Here is a 19388-nt window from a genome sequence, read left to right on the forward strand (position 1 = left end):
TGGCCTGGGGGCGGGGATCATTGAGGGAGGGTCTTTTGTGCTGTAGAGACCCTTCGCTTCGCCTCAGACCCTCGAGCTCAATCTGTGGCACGTGCTACAGCCAACCTTCTGTTGCTCCAACGGCCTTTTTCACAACTGGTAGTGGGCACAAGTGGGCGCAGCTGCCCCAGAGGGGGGGAGGTCTTAAAGGCAATGCAAATGACTGCTGGCCTCTATCAACAAAGATGGGTCGGGGGTCTGGAGCCTTGGTGGCGCAGCAGACTAAAGTGCTGCTAAATAGCACCAGCTGCCTGCAATTACTGCAAGTTCAAATCTCACCAGGTTCAAGGTTGACTCAGCCTTCCATCCTTCCGAGGTAGGTAAAATGAGGACCCGGATTGTGGGGGCAATAAACTGACTTTGTATAAAAAAGGACACCGCTTTGGGGGGGGGGGCAAAAAAGCCCTACTGGACAGTCATTTGTCCAAAATGGTCTAGGGTCTCCTGCTTGAGCTGGGGGTTGGACTAGAAGACCTCTAAGGTCCCTTCCAGCCTTGTGTGATTCTATGAATTGTGGCTGGAACTGTCTCGGTACAGATGACTGAAGCCACTAGCTTGGGTGTTCTTAAGAGGCTGGGCATACATATTGAACTGTTCTTTAGGTTTATTTTCTAGGCCCTACCTGATTTTTGCAAACCCCCTCCCCTACTTCTTAACAGGGACCACCCACCCAATTGGAAAGGGAGGGGGCGTGTCTCTTAAAAACTTTGCAAAATAAAGGAAGGAAGAGAACTTCTAATGAGCGAGGTGGCTTTTAATGGACGGTCTTTAGCGCCACCGTGTGGTCCAACCCAAGTATTGAAGCTTCCCTAACAGATTCCCTTACTGGATCTTTTGCAGATCGGAAAAATATTCCTTTCCTTCCTTCACCCAAGAGAGAAAGGGGAAAAAAAGAGGGGACCTTTCATTCTGGATCTTGTTTTGGGGAGACCTCGCTCCAATGGCGCGTTTCTCGAACTTTGAGAAGGGTGGACTTCAACTCCCAGAATTCCCCGGATATGGCTAGTCAGGAGAAGGTTTTAAGCCCAAGTCTATATTATAATTAGATAAAATTAATAAATGAATAATAAGATAAAATAAAAGGATGGAGTGAAATGAAATGAAATAAAAAGGTATAATATAAATATAATATAAATATAACTAAAATTAATTACATTAAGTTAAATTAAATTAAGTTTCACTTCATGGCCAGTTTTGCAAATTGGATTTTGCGTTCCTTCTAACTAAGCCAGGATTAAACCATTTTGCCTTATTATTCTTGCAACGGTCTGCTGAGTTTCTTTCTTGACTGTGTGCTCTTATGTCTCCCTCCCCTTTACTGCCCTGAGGATTCTGGGAGTTGAAGTCCATGCATGCTGGCTGGAGAATTCTGGGACTTGTAGTCCTTACCTGTTGGCTGGGGGATTCTGGGAGTTGAAGTCCACCCATTTTAAAGCAAACCAGCTTGAGGGTGGGGGGGAACCGCTGCCCAAAGGCACAACCGTTTGCCACGTTTCCGCTCGGAGTCCCTTTCCACCTCCCCCTTTAATCCTGCCCTGCATCTCCTCTTGGTCCCCTTTCCCTCCTCTCCTCTCCTCTCCTCCTCCCTCGCCAAAGCAGTTCCACCCCCTGCTGCGACCCCAGGACCACTTGCAAGGAAGGCGGGTACCCCCTGCCGAAGAGGGGGAGCCTCGGAACCAGCATTTTTCGATCCAGCTGCTCCCGAAGGGATGCAACTCTGTGTATGCTCAGACGCCGGAGCATCCAGGTGCTGAAGGACAGCGCCCGGAGGTTGCGCTAGTAGTCGGAGCAGGCATACAGGAGGAGGGAGGGGCCGGGTGGGTGGGTGGGTGGCCAAGGAGGGGCGTGGCCTCCCTCTAGTGGGCGGGGCCAGACCCCCACCCCTCTTCCCCTCCCTCCCTCCGGCCGAAGCTCCCGCAGAGCCGGCCGGGCGCCAGGCGAGCGCCATGGCCGGGGAGCGCGCACTGCTAGCGGCTCGCCAGGGCGATTTGGAGGCGCTGAAGGCGCTGCTGCCTCCGGCGGCCGAGCGGGGGGTCCCGCTGCTGCCCCCCGCCGCCCTCCGGGACCCGCTGGGCGCCTCGCCCGTCCACCACGCCGCCCGCGCCGGGAAACTGCGCTGCTTGCGCTACCTGGTGGAGGATGCCGCGCTGGGCGCGCAGGGGCGGGCGCGCAACGGGGCCACCCCGGCCCACGACGCCGCCGCCACCGGCCACCTGGCCTGCCTGCAGTGGCTGCTCGGGCCCGGCGGCTGCCGCGTCCAGGTGAGCCTCTGAGCATGGGCAGAGGGCGGGCGGGGAGGGAGGGAGGGAGGCAGGATCGCGGGAGAGGGGATCGCGGTGTGGGCGCTTCAGGGGACCCCAAGAACCGAAACGGGGGTGTCTCTTTCTTGTCCCCCCGCCTCTGTCCACCTGGCTTGCATGGGGTGGCTGCCCGGCCCGAGTCCAGGTTAGCCTCTGAGCACATACAGAGGGCGGGGAGCGAAGCGAAGAGCCAGGATCGTGGAGGGATCGCCGGCGCGGGCGCTTCAGACTGATGGGGACCCCTAAGAGGGGAAGTGGGGGGTCTTTTTCTCCACTTTTGGGGCCTGCGGTGGCTGTTCGGCTTCGGTCCAGGTGAGCCTCTGAGGTCGTGCAGAGGGCAGGAAACGAGGCGGAGGGTCAGGATCGCGGCGCGGGCGCTGGAGAAGGTTGGGGATGAGTGGGGGATCTTCCCTTCGTTTGCCCTTCTGTCCACCCAGGCTGCCTGCAGTGGCTGCCCCGCCCGGGTCCAGATGAGCCTCTGAGCACGTGCAGAGGGCAGCCAGGGGGGCGGGGCAAGAGACGGGTCGCGTCTGCTTCAGCCTCCATAGCGGGACACTTGGGCTCTCTACCCGGACAGGCCGGGAAAGGGGGATTCTCCCTCCCGCTGGGCTTGCACGAAGGTTGGCCAGAAAAGACCCGTGTTGGATTCACACAATCTCTCAACCCCGACTCTGATCGCAAGCCACGTGGCCGAGATCCCGTTGGGACGTTTGCTTGGGGAAGGAACCTGTCACAGGTCGCCCCGTTCCCAAGACACGGGGGAGACCCCTGGCCCAGATTCTCACAACACTTTGACCCGCATTGTGGCTTAACTAGCCTGTGGGACCAGTTCAACCTTCGGGCACCAGAGTGAAGGAGCAGAGCAAATATCCCCCCCCTCCAAATGTAGCCTATTGTAGAAGGCAAGGAGACCTTAGAGGTCATCTAGTCCAGCCCCTCCGCTGGGCCATTTTTTTAAAAAAAAAAAATTTAAAATTTGATTTATATGCCGCCCTTCTCCGGAGACTCAGGGCGGCTTACAATGCGTTAAGCAATAGCCTTCATCCTTTTGTATATTTATACAAAGTCAGCTTGTTGCCCCCACAAACTGGGTCCTCATTTCACCTACCTTAGAAAGGATGGAAGGCTGAGTCAACCTTGAGCCTGGGGAGATTCGAACTTACAGTAATTGCAGACAGCTGGTGTTAATCACAATGCTTTTAGTCTGCTGAGCCACCAGGCCCTTCCTTCCTTCCTTCCTTCCTTCCTTCCTTCCTTCCTTCCTTCCTTCCTTCCTTCCTTCCTTCCTTTCCTTTCCTTTCCTTTCCTTTCCTTTCCTTTCCTTTCCTTTCCTTTCCTTTCCTTGTCATGCACGGCCCACGTTTTGCTAAATCGCCTCGGAGTTGTGACGGTCTCGCCATATCCGTTCGTGCAGGATGTGGATCATTCGGGGGCCACCGTCCTGCACCTGGCGGCCCGCTTCGGCCACCACGACGTCATCGAATGGCTCTTGCGCTTCGGGAACGGCGACCCGCTTGTGCCCACCGAGACAGGCGCGTTGCCCGTCCACTACGCTGCCACCAAAGGAGATTTTCCTTCCCTGCATCTGATCCTCGGACACTGTCCCAGGTAAGGGACCGCCTCGCTGGGCCGGCGTTACTTTCCCAACGCAGAGTTGAGCGTGTGGGTGTTAAAAAGTGAAGCATCACAGGTAGTCCTCGAGTTACGACCGCCACGGAACCCCAAATTTCCTTTACTAAGCAAGGCCCTGTTTTACGACCTTTCTTTTGACACCGTTAAACGAACCGCTGCCGTTCTTAGTCACTCGGGAGTCAGCTGCCAAGGATCTGAATTTTGATCACGTGACCACGGGGATGGCTGCGACGGTCATAAGTGTGAAACACGGTCATAAGTCACTTTTTTCTTGGCCGTTGTAACTTTCAACGGTCGTTAAACGGACTTCTGTAAGTCAAGGACTGCCTGTCTCTCTTTTATTTTGTTTTTTTATTTTATTTCATTATTTTGTTTCAGATTTGGTTTTATTTTATTCCTCTATTATCCATGGTGGGTTTTGCCTCGGCATCGGGGGGGGTTTCCTAACCCCGGGGGCTTTTTAAAACCTTTCCGAAAGTTGAAAATTTTGTCCCTCTTCGAAAACCTTTTGGCCCCGGTTGGTAAGTGACTCAGTGCAGTTAAATCAGGGACACGGTTGTTAAATGGATCCATTTTGCTGCTCTCAAGGTCGCAAAAGGGGACCAGGTGACACTGCAACTGTCATAAGTCCATGCCAGTTGCCAAGCCTCCGAATTTTGGTCACGTGACCACAGGGATTTTGCTTCAGCAGGGGGTAGAACTCTATGATTCTGAGACAGATGGATAAGATGCACGACAGATGGACGGAAGGAAGGAAGGACGATTAGAGGAAGGAAGGAAGATTAGAAGAAGGAAGGGAGGAGTAAGGGAGGGAGGGAAAAGGGACATTAAAGGAGGGAAAGTGGGAGGGAGGGAAGGAAAGGAAGGGAAGAAAGAAGGAAGGAAGGAGGAAGCGGAGGAAGGAAGGAAAGAAGGAAGGAAGGAAGATTAGAAGAAGGAAGGGAGGAGAAAGGGAGGTGGAAAAGGAACATTAAAGGAGGGAAAGTGGGAGGGATGGAAGGAATGGAAGGAAGGAAGGAAGATTAGAAGAAGAAAGGGAGGAGAAAGGAACATTTGAGGAGGGAAAGTGGGAGGGAGGGAAGGAATGGAAGGAAGGAAGATTAGAAGAAGGAAGGGAGGAGAAAGGGAGGGGGAAAAGGAACATTAAAGGATGGAAAATGGGAGGGAGGAAAGGAAGGAAGGAAGGAGGGAAGGAAGATTAGAAGAAGGAAGGGAGGAGGAAGGGAGGGGGAAAAGGAACATTAAAGGAGGGAAAGTGGGAGGGAGGGAAGGAAGGAAGGAAGGAAGGAAGGAAGGAAGGAAGGAAGGAAGGAAGGAAGGAAGGAAGGTCTTCCAGAAGACATTGGACAGCCTTTATCCAGAATGGACGAGGGTTGGACTAGAAGACCTCCAAGGTCCCTTCCAGTCTGTGATTCTGGGTTCTGTCTGACGGATGATTCAATGTGTTATGTTGTCACGATGTTCTGCTCTCACGTACATGTTGGCACCCGGGCAGAAAATGCGTCTCCAGATTTCTCTGCGCGAAAGAGGGTTAGGCTAACCACAATGCCTTTTGTGCAAAGGAAGTTGGGTTAGGTCAGGTGCTCTGCAAACCAGGTTAAATGCTGGCCAAGCGAGGCCTTACACCCAGCCTCAAGGACTGGCCCCGTGCCTCAGTGTCCCCATTGCAGAAAGCCACCTCCCTTGGGGTCACGCTGCAGCCTCCCCCCCGCAAAGGATGTCACAAGCGTCTCGGGCACAATCCTGGCCTGGTTTTGCCCCCATCCTGGTTTGCCCGTATCATGGCTAGAATGATCTCTCCTTGGTTCGGATTGTTTTCGGCATCTCTGACAGCTTTATGGCGGGGGAGGGAGGAACGGGGGGGGCGGGGGGGGGGCTTCGGAGTCCCGATGGAAATATAGCCCATGGGGCTTTGCAAAGAGCTGATAACACAGCGGCCTTTGTGTCTGCGGTGTTGTGTAAAGGGATTGTGTGCCAGGCAGGGGCGGGAGGGCTCTTTGGATGGGGAGGACAGCCAAAATTTGGGTGGGCAGGGGAGGGAGGGGGAGGGCGGTCGGAGAGGGGGAGGCCTGAGGGAGGGAGATTGATGGAGCAGCTGTTTTCCTGAGAGGGTGGAGGGGTGTGTGTGAGCTGTCATTTGGGTGGCTTGAGAGACACACAACTTCCTTCCTTCCTTCCCCCTTCTCTTTCTCATCCATCCCTCTTTCCTTCTTTCCTCTCTCTCTCCTTCTTTTTTCTTTCTTGTCCATCCCTCTTTTCTAGTTTTCTCTATCTCTTTCCTTCCTTTTTTCTTTCCTAAACTCCTTCCTCCCCTTTTCTTTCTCATCCATTCATCTTTCCTTTTTATCCTCTCTCCCCTTCCTCCTTTCCTTCCTCCCTCCGTCCCACCCTTCCTTCCTTCCTTTCTCATCCCTCCCTTTTTTCTTTCCTATTTCTTCCCTCCCTCCAATCCTTCCTTCCTTCCCTTTTCTCATCTGTCCCTCTTCCCTTTCCTCTCTCTCCTTCCCTTCCTTCCTTCCCTCCCTTCTCTTTCTCATCCGTCCCTCTTTCCTTCTTTCATCTCTCTCTCTCTCTCCTTCTTTCTCATCCATCCCTCTTTTGGTTTTCTCTTTCCTTCCTTCTTTCCTTCCTAAACTCCTTCCTCCCCTTTTTTTCCTCATCCATCCCTCTTTTTTTCTTTCCTCTCTATTTCTTCCCTCCCTCCAATCCTTCCTTCCTTCCTTCCTTCTTTACTCATCCATCCCTCTTTTTTCTTTCTATCTCTTCCCTCCCTCCCTCCATTCATTCTTTCCTTCCTTCCCTCCTTCCTTCCTTCCTCTCTCTCTCTCTCTTTCTCTCTCTGCCTCCTTCCTTGCCTGCCTGCTTGTCTGCCTCCATTCTAATATATATATATATATATATATATATATATATATATATGTATGTATGTATGTATGTATGTATGTATGTACGTACGTACATACATACATACATACATACATACATACATATATATATATATATATATATATATATATATATATATATATATCGGAATGCAAGCCGTGGAAGGGAACTGAGAGGTCATCTAGCCCAACCCCACCCTCTCTGCCCAGGAAAAAAAGAGCACCCCCATAGCTTTCCCAGCCTCTGCTGAATACCTTACTTAAAATTAAACTCCAGCCGAAGAGCTAATATAAAATCACTCCAGCTGGGAAAATTAGGTCAGCAGGATCCTTTGGAACCACAAAAGTACAGTACATGACAGATTAAAAGGTTTTTAATCTCATTTGCCACGGCGAGCCGGTGTGGTTCGACCACAAATAGCCTTCGGAGCGAAGACGGCTCCTCGGAAGGGTAATTAAAAACCTGCCAGATACGTTATTCCTGCCAGCCAGAAACAGGCTTTTTTTTAAAAAAAACACAGGGTCTCTTGTAAACTTTGCAGCGTGGAAAGTCCAGTTTGCATCCAGCAGAAATCTCGTATTTACCCAAGGCCTCCATCTGCAGAATTAATTTTGGGGACGGTGGCCTGGTTTTTGCTCTTGATGGAGAGTTGGGAAGCCAAGCCTCTTTTAAAAAAAAAAAAGAATTCAAAATTTTTGGGGCGGTGTTAAACACGAGCTTCCCTCCCACCCCAAAATGCTAAGCAGCTTTTCAAAAAAAAAGTTTCCTCCTTTTTGGCTCACGGAAAACCAGCAAAAGGAGAAAATGAAAGCTGCAAAAATTATTTTCGGCTGGTTCTGCAGTTAGCTTTATAAATATTTTGCAATTGTCCAAAAAAAAAAAACTTTCTGCCATTTTCCTTGAATAGAATAGAATAGAAAATAAATAATAGAGAATAGAATAGAATAGAATAGAATAGAATAGAATAGAATAGAATAGAATAGAATAGAATAGAATTGAAAATAAATAATAGAGAATAGAATAGAATAGAATAGAATAGAAAATAAATAATAGAGAATAGAATAGAATAGAATAGAATAGAATACAAAATAAATAATAGAGAATAGAATAGAATAGAATAGAATAGAATAGAATAGAATAGAATAGAATAGAATACAAAATAAATAATAGAGAATAGAATAGAATAGAATAGAATAGAATAGAATAGAATAGAATAGAATAACAGAATTGGAAGGGACCTTGGAGGTCTTCTAGTCCAACCCCAAACCCTTCTTATGACCGTCATCTTCCTCGCTGGAGGGCTGAGTCAATCCAGAATGTGACGTACAGTTAGTCCTCTACTTATGACCATCATCTGTGGCTGAGTGGCAGTTTTGGGACTCGCGTCCGATTTTACAACTTTTTTGATAGTTAAGGGTTAATTGCTCCCCGTCATTAAATGAACCTGACTTTTTCCCCATTGCTTTTCACAAGGTCGTTAAAGGGGGAATCCCCTGACCCCTGGACATTTTGCACATACCGGGCGGTTTCCAATTTTGATCACGTGACTGCAACAGTCATAACTGCAAGGACATCAGTCACTTTTAGAACAAATGGTCCTAAGTCGAGGACTTCCCGCATCGATGCCCCAGATCTTTGAATTTAGGGCAAGGTTTCGAAGGGACGTTAAGCAGCCAAGCAAATTTCCCCCTTTTTTTCTCCAAATGTCTACATCCTTTCGCATCTCTCTCTTTTTCTCGTAGGAGATCTGAGGATTATGTCCGTTCAAAATCCGGCAAGAATTTGTAAGACCTTGATCAGATTAGCGAATTTATTGGCACGCCATTCCGCCGCGGTTCAAACTATCTTGGATTGAAGGTTTGCAAGTTTTAGGATAGAGAGATCCAGGTTACGTCGGTTTGCTTACCTCGTCTTCGTCGGGACGCCACATAATTACTATTTAAGAAAAAAAATAAATTAAATAGGTGATGTTAGATTTACTAGAGTGAATTTAGGTCCCTTCCACCTCTGTTTTCTATTCTATTCTATTCTATTCTATTCTATTCTATTCTATTCTATTCTATTCTATTCTATTCTAATTAGACATAACCGATTCCTGCAACCTTTCTTCGTCTATTTTATGCTCTAATTTGAATTTTTCTGAATGCTTTTTTTTTCTGCGACCATAAACCAACATGACTCCATTCCTCCCATGTTTTTGCCTGTCTTAGTTAAGGAACAACATGAATTATTTACAGCTGGGCAAGAACGATCTTTCACCGTACCTCCCCCGCACCCCCCCCCCCCAGTGACAGCTTGATCCCGGGCTCGGTTACCGGTTAGTGCAACCAGATCCTTCCAAGACTGCCAAGAAACACGGATGGTGGCTTATACAAAGAAGGTTTAGCTAACACAAACCGCCTTCGATTCGCCTTCACTTCTTGGTTTATTCTACGAATTTATGTATTATGTAATTTTATATATTATTGTGTTTTCTCCTATAACTATTGTATTTTATCCTATTTTCATTTTAAAATTTTATTGGTAATATGTGTTAGAACCTGTACGTTGATATGGCCCTATAATAAATATATATATATATATATATATATATATATATATATATATATATATATATATATATATATATATATATATATATAATTGTATATATTAAATTATAGATAGGGCTGTAAAAATCTCCCCTTATCTAAGAGTTGCAAGTGGTCCTTGACTTGTTGCTTCCTTTAGTGACCGTTTGAAGTGAACAAAGTGAATAAAATAAAATAAACAGAGTCGGAAGGGACCTTGGAGGTCTTCTAGTCCAACCCCCTGCCCAGGCAGGAAACCCCATGCCATTTCAGACAATGGTCCAATCTCTTCTTTAAAAAATTCAAGTGTTGGAGCACCCACAACTTCTGGTGGCAAGTTGTTCCACGGGTTAATTGTTCTCACTGTCAGGAAATTTCTCCTTAATTCCAGGTTGTTTCTCTCCTTGGTTAGTTAAGACCATGAGATGATTATAGGACCATTTTTTCACACTTACGACCGTTGCAGCATTCCCCGTGGTCACATGATCAAAATTCAAAGGCTTAGCAACTGGCAAGGACTTATGTCGGTTGCAATGTCCTGGGGACGCGACCTTCAGACCAGCAAAGTTGATTCATTTAACAACCGTGTGTTCCTGACTTAACTGCACCGATTCACTTACTCACCGGGGCTAAAAGGTCGTGAAATTGTGGGTGGGGGGGAACTCAGCGGACAACCGCTTCCCTTAGCCGCAGAAATGCTGCGCTCAACGGCCGTCACAAGTCAAGGACTACCTGCACAATAGAACTCAGGGATGGCACTTGGTTCTCTACGTCAAGCGTTTAGGCGGCTGGACTGGATGCTCTTCGAGACCCCCTTCCTAAACTTCACACCATCCTGGGCTTTCACTGGCAACGTGCCTTGGGTTCGGGGTTGGACTAGATGACCTCCAAGGAGCCCTTTCCAACTCTCTACATCCTTGACTGCAATTTTCTGCCTTCCAGCCGGCCTGGTAGCCACATCCTTTACTCCCTTAAAAATCATATTTAATTTTTTTGGCTCAAACTCACCAAATGTGCCAGGGAGGGGAGGGGAGGGGAGGGGGGGGCAGGCAGGACCAGCCCGGGGGGGGGAAGGAGGAGGGAAGGTGGGGGGGAGAGAGACCACCAGGTGTTCCATTGTCCCTGCCTGCTTTTTTTATCGCTGTGTCCTTTTCTTTGTTCCTGTAGCTAATTTGCAGCCGGGCACAATAGCAGCTGCCTGGAGGGATCTGATTTACGACGAAGCCCGCCTCGCCAAGCGACGGCCAGCTGCCTGTCTCCGGGGCACAGATAGCCCTTATCGCTGTCTTTGCAGCTTCCTGGGGAGGGGGTGGAACCTGGAAGGCCAGCCCCTCTGCCCAGGGGAGGAAGGACAGAAGCGCCTGGGAAGAGATTTGCCTTCGCCAGGTAGTCCTCGAGTTACGACCGCCACCTGTTGCACCCAAACTTTCCGTGGCACAGTGGAATGGGGAGGAGAAAGGTCGTAAAAGGGAGCAAAACTCACTTAACAACTGTCTCGCTTAGCAACGGAAATTTTGAGCCCAATTGTGGCCGTAAGTCGAGGATTACCTGTACCGTCCCTGTCCAGTCTCTTCTTGAATGGATGGATGGATGCACCCACAACCTCTGGGTGGGGAAGTCGTTCCACTGATTAATTGATCTGCGATTACAGAATGACGGAGAAGGAAGGGACCTCGGAGGTCATCTAATCCAGCCCCCTGCTTGAGCAGGAGACCCGGCCTAGACTATTCCAGAGAAATGGTTGGTCCAATCTCTTCTTAAAAACCTCCAGGGTTGAAGCAGCCGCAACTTCTGGAGATAAGCTGCATCATCCATCCATCCGTCCGTCCATCTATCCATCTGTCCGTCCGTCCATCCGTCTGTCTGTTCATATGCTTATCATGCAGCCTATCTCTATCAATCAGCTAGATAGCTAGATTGCTAGATGATAGCTAGAGATGATATCTATATATAATATCTATATCTAATCTATATCTATATCTATCTATCTATCTATCTATCTATCTATCTATCTATCTATCTATGTAGGTCTTTGGTTATTTGGGTTTTCTCCCGTGTAAAATTGGAAGCGTCTTGGCGACGTTTCGACGAAGTCTCATTCGTCATCTTCAGGCTGGTGTTTTCGGCTTCGTGCTTCTAGGAGCAATGTGTGATCGCAGCTGTTTCTTCCTTTTAACACATTGCTCCTAGAAGCACGATCACACATTGCTCCTAGAAGCACGAAGCCGAAAACACCAGCCTGAAGATGACGAATGAGACTTCGTCGAAACATTGCCAAGACACTTCCAATTTTATGCGGGAGAAAACCCGAATAACCAAAGACCTACATACAAACACCCGCGAAAACCTCAGAAAACAAATATATATATATATGTATCCTCTAGCTTTCTAGCTATCAATCTTCTACCTATCTACTTATCTAGTGCCATCCTGGACAAATGGTTCTCCAATGCAACTCCTCAACTTTACTCTCTCAATACAGGATAACGGGCTTGGACGGGACCTTGGAGGTCATCTAATCCAACCTTCTGCCTAAGCAGGAAACCCTACACCATTCGGGACAAATTATTGTGTAGTCTCTTCTTTAAAGCCAAGCAGTGATGAAGGACCCACAACCCATCATGTCAATCTGCTCCCTGCCCTCCGATCCAATGAAAGCACTTCCAGATCTCTCATTACAGCTGGAATAAATATTGTTTATTCCGTTTGAGAGGCTGAAGTTTTGGGACACACAACGCAGTTGTTTGTTCAGTTTTTGTGTGTTGCAGGCAAGAAAAAAAAACCCCTCACATTTAAGAGCGGATGGAAAGAGAATAAGGTTGCAAAGAACTCGGCATCTCCAAGAGATGCCGATCAATTATTAAAAAGCCCGGCTGAGTTTTTCTTAGGTTGCCTTTTTGAAATATTCAACAGGTGTTTCCGGAGAATTGAAATCGGCAGAGGGCATCCGAGTTGTGTGCGAATCCGGATTTTTCGGGGTTAAAAAATGAAACTTTCCAGCAAGATTAAGGCAGGGAAATTCTTTGCTCAATTCGTTTGGTTAGAATATTTACGCGTTGCAGGAAGTCCTCAGGTTACGACCGCCATGGAACCAGAAACTTTTGCTGTTGCTAAGTGAGACGTTTATGAAGTGAATTTTGTCCCCTGTTTCCGACCTTTCTTGCCACTGTTGTTAAACGAATCACTGCGGTTGATAAGTTAGTACAATTGACGGTGGAAAGGCTTAACGACTGTAATGGGGCAGTCTCTATTACGGTCGTTTGTTGAGGACTAGCTGGGAAAAATGATTTATTTAGTTGGAAGAAGGGAGGGGAACTCTAGTGGAAAAATGAACTTTTTCTCAGTTTTTCATCAATATTTGATTACAGATAGTCCTTGACTTACAATGGCTCACTTAGTGATGGTTCGAAGTTACATCACTGAAAAAAAGTGACCATTTTTCACACTTACGACCGTCACAGCACTCCCCAGGATCACGCAATCCCCTTTGGCGACCTTTGGACCAGCAAAGTCAATGGGGGAAGCTGGATTCGCTCAACGACCGTGTTTAAGAACATTTAAGAATGGCAGCAATTCACTCAATGACAGTCCTAAATCACTTTCGTGGGTGCCCTTGTGACTTCAAATAATCCCTCAATGAATGGTTGGAAACCGAGGACTGCCTGTATCGGGGTGTCGGGGAATCATTTGAGCGACTCCCTTAACCACGGTGGCAAGAAAAGTCTTTAAACGGGGCGACACGTCACTTCAAAAAAAAATGCCTCGCTTAAAGGCAGAAATGTTGGGCTCAGCTGCGGTCGTAGGTCGAGGACCCCCCGTGATAGATTCGATCGTTTCTCCAAAAAAAAAAAAAAAAAAAAAAAGGAACTTATTAAACATATTCAACAGATTAGCGTTGGAAGGGACTCTGCAGGTCATCTAGTCCAACCCACCGCCCAGCAACTTGATTTGAAAAATCTGAATTTTTTTCCTTACTTTTTTTCTCTTTCCAGTTCGGTCAACGCCCAAACCAAGAACGGTGCCACCCCACTGTATTTAGCCTGCCAAGAGGGTCACATGGAGATTGTCCAGTATTTGGTCAAGGAGTGTGGGGCTGACCCTCACTTACGCGCCAACGATGGCATGACGCCCCTCCACGCCGCAGCTCAGATGGGCCACAACTCCGTCATTGTCTGGCTGGTGAGCACGGGAGGCGGGGAAGTCACGTCGTGTGTGTGTGTGTGTGTGTGTGTGTCAGGAAGCTTTCCTTGCCGTCGTTCACAAACCCACGCAGACCCCATGGAGGTAGTCCCCGACTTACGGCCGTTCATTTAGCGACCGTCCGAAGCACCGAAAAAAGTCACTTAGATCCGGTTTTTCGGGTTTTTTTTATACCTACCTTGTTCATGCGACCAAAATTCGGACAGCTTGGCTGCTGTCTCGTATTTACGACGGTCGCAGCGTTCCCCCGGAGGGGGGGGGTCCCATGACCTTCTGACAAGTCGGTGGGGAAACCAGGTTCGCTGAACGAACCGCGGCACGAAGGGTCGTTAAAAGGGAGCGAAACTCACTCGGACCGACGTCTCGCTTCGCGGCGGAAATTCCGGGCCCCGTTGTGGTGGTCATAAGTCGAGGACCGCCTGCAGGGCGTCCTCTCCGGATGCGAGACTCCGGTCTTGATCGTTTATTTATTTTAATTTTTTTTTTTATCCTTCTGGCTACGCAGATGAGTTTCACCGACGTGAACCTGTCGGAGCAGGACGAAGACGGGGCCACGCCGATGCATTTCGCGGCCAGTCGGGGCCACGCCAAAGTCCTGAGTTGGCTGCTCTTACACGGAGGGGAGATCGTGGTGGACCAGTGGGGGGGGACCCCCTTGCACGACGCCGCGGAGAATGGGGAGCTGGAGGTGAGCACGCGGAGAGAAGATCGGGCGGTGAGGGATCGCCTCTTGGTGCCCTTTCCCTCGCGAGGAAGGAAGAATTGGAGCCAGCCGCAAGGGAAGGACGTGCTGGGTTCGGTTCAGCTCAGGGGATGCGAGGGCCCTCGCAAGTGGCTCTGCTGGTCCTTAGGAGTGGGAGAACTATAGAAAGGTTGGAAGGGACCCCAGAGGTCATCGAGTCCAACCCCCTGACTGGCGGAGGAATCCAAATTGAAATATAGGAGTTTAGGGTTGAAAGAGGCCTTAGAGGTTGTGTAGTCTGAATCCCTGCCTGGTGGAGGAACACGGAAGCCTAAGATTGGAAGGGAGACCTCGGGAGATCATCTACTCCAACCTCCTGCCCGGTGGAGGAATCCAAATTGAAATACAGAAGCCTAAAATGGGAAGGTTGGGAGGGGCTTCAGAGACTATCCAGCTCAACCCCACTGCTTGTGCCGTAATCTCAATGGAAATAGAAGGAAGAGAAGGGCTGAGAGGGGCCTCGAAGGTCATCCAGTCCAACCCCATGCCCGGTGAAGGAATCCAAATTAAAATATACAACTGGAAGGGTTGAGAGGGGCCTTGGAGGTCATCCAGTCCAACCCCCTGCCGGGGTATCATAATCCAAATTAAAATTCTAGATTCTAAACCCAAATTAAAAGAAGGATGCCTAAAACGGAAGGCTTGAGAGGGCCCTCAGAGATCATCCAGCCCAACCCGCTGCCCGGTGGGAGGAATCTCAATCAAAATGTAGACGCCTAGAATGAGTGGGAGGGAAGGGAGACCACCTGAGGTCATCTAGTTCACCCCCCACTCCCAGTCTTCCCTCTCTGCTCACCTATGTCCTCTTCTCTCCCCTCCCTCACAGTGCTGTCAGATCCTCGTGGTTAACGGCGTCGACCTCAGCCTGCGCGACCAAGATGGCTACACCGCCGCGGACCTTGCCGACTACAACGGCCACTCGCAGTGCGCCAAGTACCTGCGGACGGTGGAAAACATGGTGCAGAGGCGTGGCGGGGAGGGTGGCTTAGCCTTGCCCACGGGGAGGGGGGAGGGGCATGAAAAGGGGCTGGGATGAATATGGGGGCTCCTAAGGGGCATCTAGAGGGGTTCAACCTTGCCTCGGATTTATCCTTTCATCCCCCCAATGCGCTGATTGGAGCCACGCCTCTTAGCCTTACGACTGTAATCGGGACCAAAAAAACTTCAGCGTTCCAGTCTTTAAGTGAGGCACCCCTGATTTTAAAACCTTATTTTGCCATAGTTGTTCAGTGAATCCAGCTTCCTTTCTGTCTGTCTGTCTGTCTATCATCTATCATGTCTCTATCATCTGTCTGTCTATCATATATTAATCATCTATCATGTCTCTCTACATCTATCTATCTACTGTATCACTATCTATCTATCTATAACTATCTATCTATATCTATCTATATCTATCTATCTATCTATCTATCTATCTATCTATCTATCATCTATTGTCTGTCTGTCTAAGATAGATAGAAAGAGACAGAGAAAGAGAGAGACAGAGACAGAGAGATATGATAGATAGATAGATAGATAGATAGATAGATAGATAGATAGATAGATAGATAGATAGATAGATATGAAACATTAAATAGAGAGATATGAAACATTAGATAGGATAGACAGACAGACAGGCAGATAGATAGATAGATAGATAGATAGATAGATAGATATGAGATGATAGATAGATATGAAACATTAGATAGATAGATAGATAGATAGATAGATAGATAGATAGATAGATAGATAGATAGATAGATATGAAACATTAAATAGAGAGATATGAAACATTAGATAGGATAGACAGACAGACAGACAGACAGGCAGATAGATAGATAGATAGATATGAGATGATAGATAGATATGAGACATTATATAGATAGATAGATAGATAGATAGATAGATAGATAGATAGATAGATAGATATGAAACATTAAATAGAGAGATATGAAACATTAGATAGGATAGACAGACAGACAGGCAGATAGATAGATAGATAGATAGATAGATATGAGATGATAGATAGATATGAAACATTAGATAGATAGATAGATAGATAGATAGATAGATAGATAGATATAGATAGATGATAGATAGATAGATATGAGATGATAGATAGATAGATATGAAACATTAGATAGATAGATATAGATAGATAAATGATAGATAGATATGAGATGATAGATATAAAACATTAGATAGATGACAGATAGAAAGATAGATAGATATGAAGCATTAGATAAATAGAGAGATATGAAGCATTAGATAGAAAACAGATAGATAGATAGACAGTCAGACAGATAAATATAGAGATATGAAACATTAGAGAGAGAGAGAGAGAGAGATGCTATTTACATTATTGTATTATTTTTTCTCTGTTTTCCATTTAATTTTTGGTTTGTTGCTTTGCTTTTTAATCTCTTTGTTCTTGTATATATTTTTATGTGTTTTCTATTTCTGTTATGGCACCGATTGTTAACATTTCCGTTCCTCCTTCATTTCTTCCTTTCTCTTCCTTTCCTTTCTTCTTCTTGCTCCTCTTTCTGTTCTATTTATGTTCTGCCCTTGTTCTTTTTTCCTCCTCTTTTCTTTGTCCTTTTCCCGTTTTTTAAAAAAAACACATCTTTCCTATCTTCATTGTTCATTTACTTTTTCCTTTTATGGCTGTCCTGTTTTTTCTTTCTCTCTTTTTGCTCTGTTTTTCCATTCCTTCCCGTTTCTCATCGCCCTTTTATTTTATTTCTAATTTTTTAAACCTGTGGGTTATCTTATATTTTTCATTCCCATTTATTTTCCGTTTCACCTGTTATTTTTTCCCTCTGCTTTCCTTCCCTCTGTTTCCTCCTCCCCTCTCCTGTTGCATTAAACAACTCCAGAAAAATAACTATCGCCACAATTTTAAAAAAACGCCGGTCTTCCAGAGAAGCTGGGACAAGGCCACGGATGCCCTCGTCACTTACAAGGACCCCGTGGTACGTGCCACCTCTATGGCTTCCGTCTGTGCAACCATCTATTCTGTCTGTCTATCTGTCTGTCTGTCTATCATCTATCTTCTATCAATCTATATTTATCTATCATGTATATATTTATCTATCATCTATCTATAATCTATCTATCTATCTATAATCTATCTGTCATCTATCTATCATCTATCATCTATCAATCATCTATCATGTCCATATTTATCTATAATCTATCTATCTTTAATCTATCTGTCATCTATCACCTATCAATCATCTATCATGTCTATATTTATCTATCATCTATCTATCAATCATCTCTCTATGATCTATCTATCTATATATATATCATGTCTATATTTATCTATAATCTATCTATCTATAATCTATCTGTCATCTATCTATCATCTGTCAATCATCTATCATGTCTATATTTATTTATCATCTATCAACCATCTATCTATCAATCATCTATCTATCTATCTATATATCATGTCTATATTTATCTATAATCTATCTATCTATCTATAATCTATCTGTCATCTATCTATCATCTATCATCTGTCAATCATCTATCATGTCTATATTTATCTATCATCTATCTATATTATATCATGTCTATATTTATCTATCATCTATCTATAATCTATCTATCTGTCATCTATCTATCATCTATCAATCATCTATCTATCAATCATCTATCATGTCTATATTTATCTATCATCTATCTATAATCTATCTATAGCTATCATCTATCTATCATCTATCATTTATCTATCTATCTATCAATCATCTATCAATCATCTATCATGTCTATATTTATCTATCAACTATCTATCAATCATCTATCTATCAATCAATCCCGTGGTACGTGCCACATCCGTGGCTTCCTTCCGTGCAACCACTAAATGTTGCTTTGCAAACCAATGTGGCATTGATCCCGGCTCACCTAAAACAAACCGACGAAATTTCTTTGTCTTTTTTAATTTAATTTTAAATTTTGCATGGGTGACTTATTTTTTTTTTTTCTCGCCCATTCCCCATGCTGACTGGCAGTCTACCTCTTCCATTTTCAGGTGTTTCTGGCCCGTTTATTTCAGGGGGTGGGGGGGAATGTGCTTTTTGAAAGCTCCCCAATGCCAGGGGGAATTCACCAGCTGCTGGTTACCCAGGGCACCGGGTGTAAATCCTGCCAGGGCGACTGTGATGTCGCGCATCCCCCGGGGAGGTAAATAAACCTGTTATTTTACGCTGGATGTCGGTTGAGCTTTGGGCTGCGACAGAAGGAGAAGAAGCCTTTCCCCCGGCATCATGGGCAACGTAAGAGGGGTCCCTGGGTGGGTGGGTGGCCCTTTTAAGGAGGGGAGGCAATCTGCAGGAACGACTTGGGGGCCGAGGTGGCAATTTCGTAGGCACCCATCCTCTCCTTCCTTTAAATCCGGAAGGGAACCTGGCTTGCTTCCAGAAATTGTGAGTGCTCCAACATTGGAGGTTTTTAAGAAGAGATTGGACAGCCATATGTCTGAAATGGCCTCGGGTCTCTGGCTTGAGCAGGGGGTTGGACTAGATGACCTCCAAGGTCCCTTCCAGTATTCTATTCTATTCTATTTTTTTATTTTTTTATATGCTGCCCTTCTCTGGAGACTCAGGGCGGCTTACAATGCGTTAAGCAATAGCCTTCATACTTTGATTATACTATGATTCTATGAGAGATAAGAGACATGATAGACAGAGAGAAGGGAGAAAGGGAGGGAGGGAGGGAGGATGGAAGGAAGAAAGGAAAGAAAGAACGAAGGAAGGAAGGAAGGAAGAAAGGGGAAAGGAGGGAAAGGGAGGAAGGGAGGAAGGAAGGACAAGAAGTAACAGACGGAAACTAATCAAGTAGAGAAGCAATCTAGAATGAAGGAGAAATTTCCTGACAGTGAGAACAATTAATCAGTGGAACTGCTTGCCACTAGAAGTTGTGAGTGCTCCCATCGCTGGAGGTCTTCAAGAAGAGATTGGACAACCTTTGGACCAGAATGGTCCAGGGTCTCCAGCTTGAGCTGTGTCTTGGATTAGAAGAGCTGAGTGA

At 46.4% G+C, this 19388-nt stretch overlaps 1 protein-coding gene across 1 annotated transcript in view; it reads left to right on the forward strand.

Moving 5' to 3' along the window:
• The first annotated feature begins 1985 nt into the window (after positions 1-1985).
• ESPN (espin) overlaps positions 1986-19388 on the forward strand; it is a 36190-nt gene continuing 18787 nt past the window's right edge. The window contains exons 1-5 of the mRNA XM_070956335.1: positions 1986-2300; positions 3754-3947; positions 13420-13606; positions 14133-14315; positions 15196-15327. Of these exons, the coding sequence (XP_070812436.1) occupies positions 1986-2300; positions 3754-3947; positions 13420-13606; positions 14133-14315; positions 15196-15327 (1011 nt within the window). The remainder of the gene's footprint in view (positions 2301-3753; positions 3948-13419; positions 13607-14132; positions 14316-15195; positions 15328-19388) is intronic.

The sequence above is a fragment of the Pituophis catenifer genome, unplaced genomic scaffold (genome assembly GCF_029215685.1).
Source record: "Pituophis catenifer annectens isolate HBS135680 unplaced genomic scaffold, rPitCat1.0.hap2 SCAF_18, whole genome shotgun sequence".
NCBI classification, from domain to species: Eukaryota; Metazoa; Chordata; class Lepidosauria; order Squamata; family Colubridae; genus Pituophis; species Pituophis catenifer.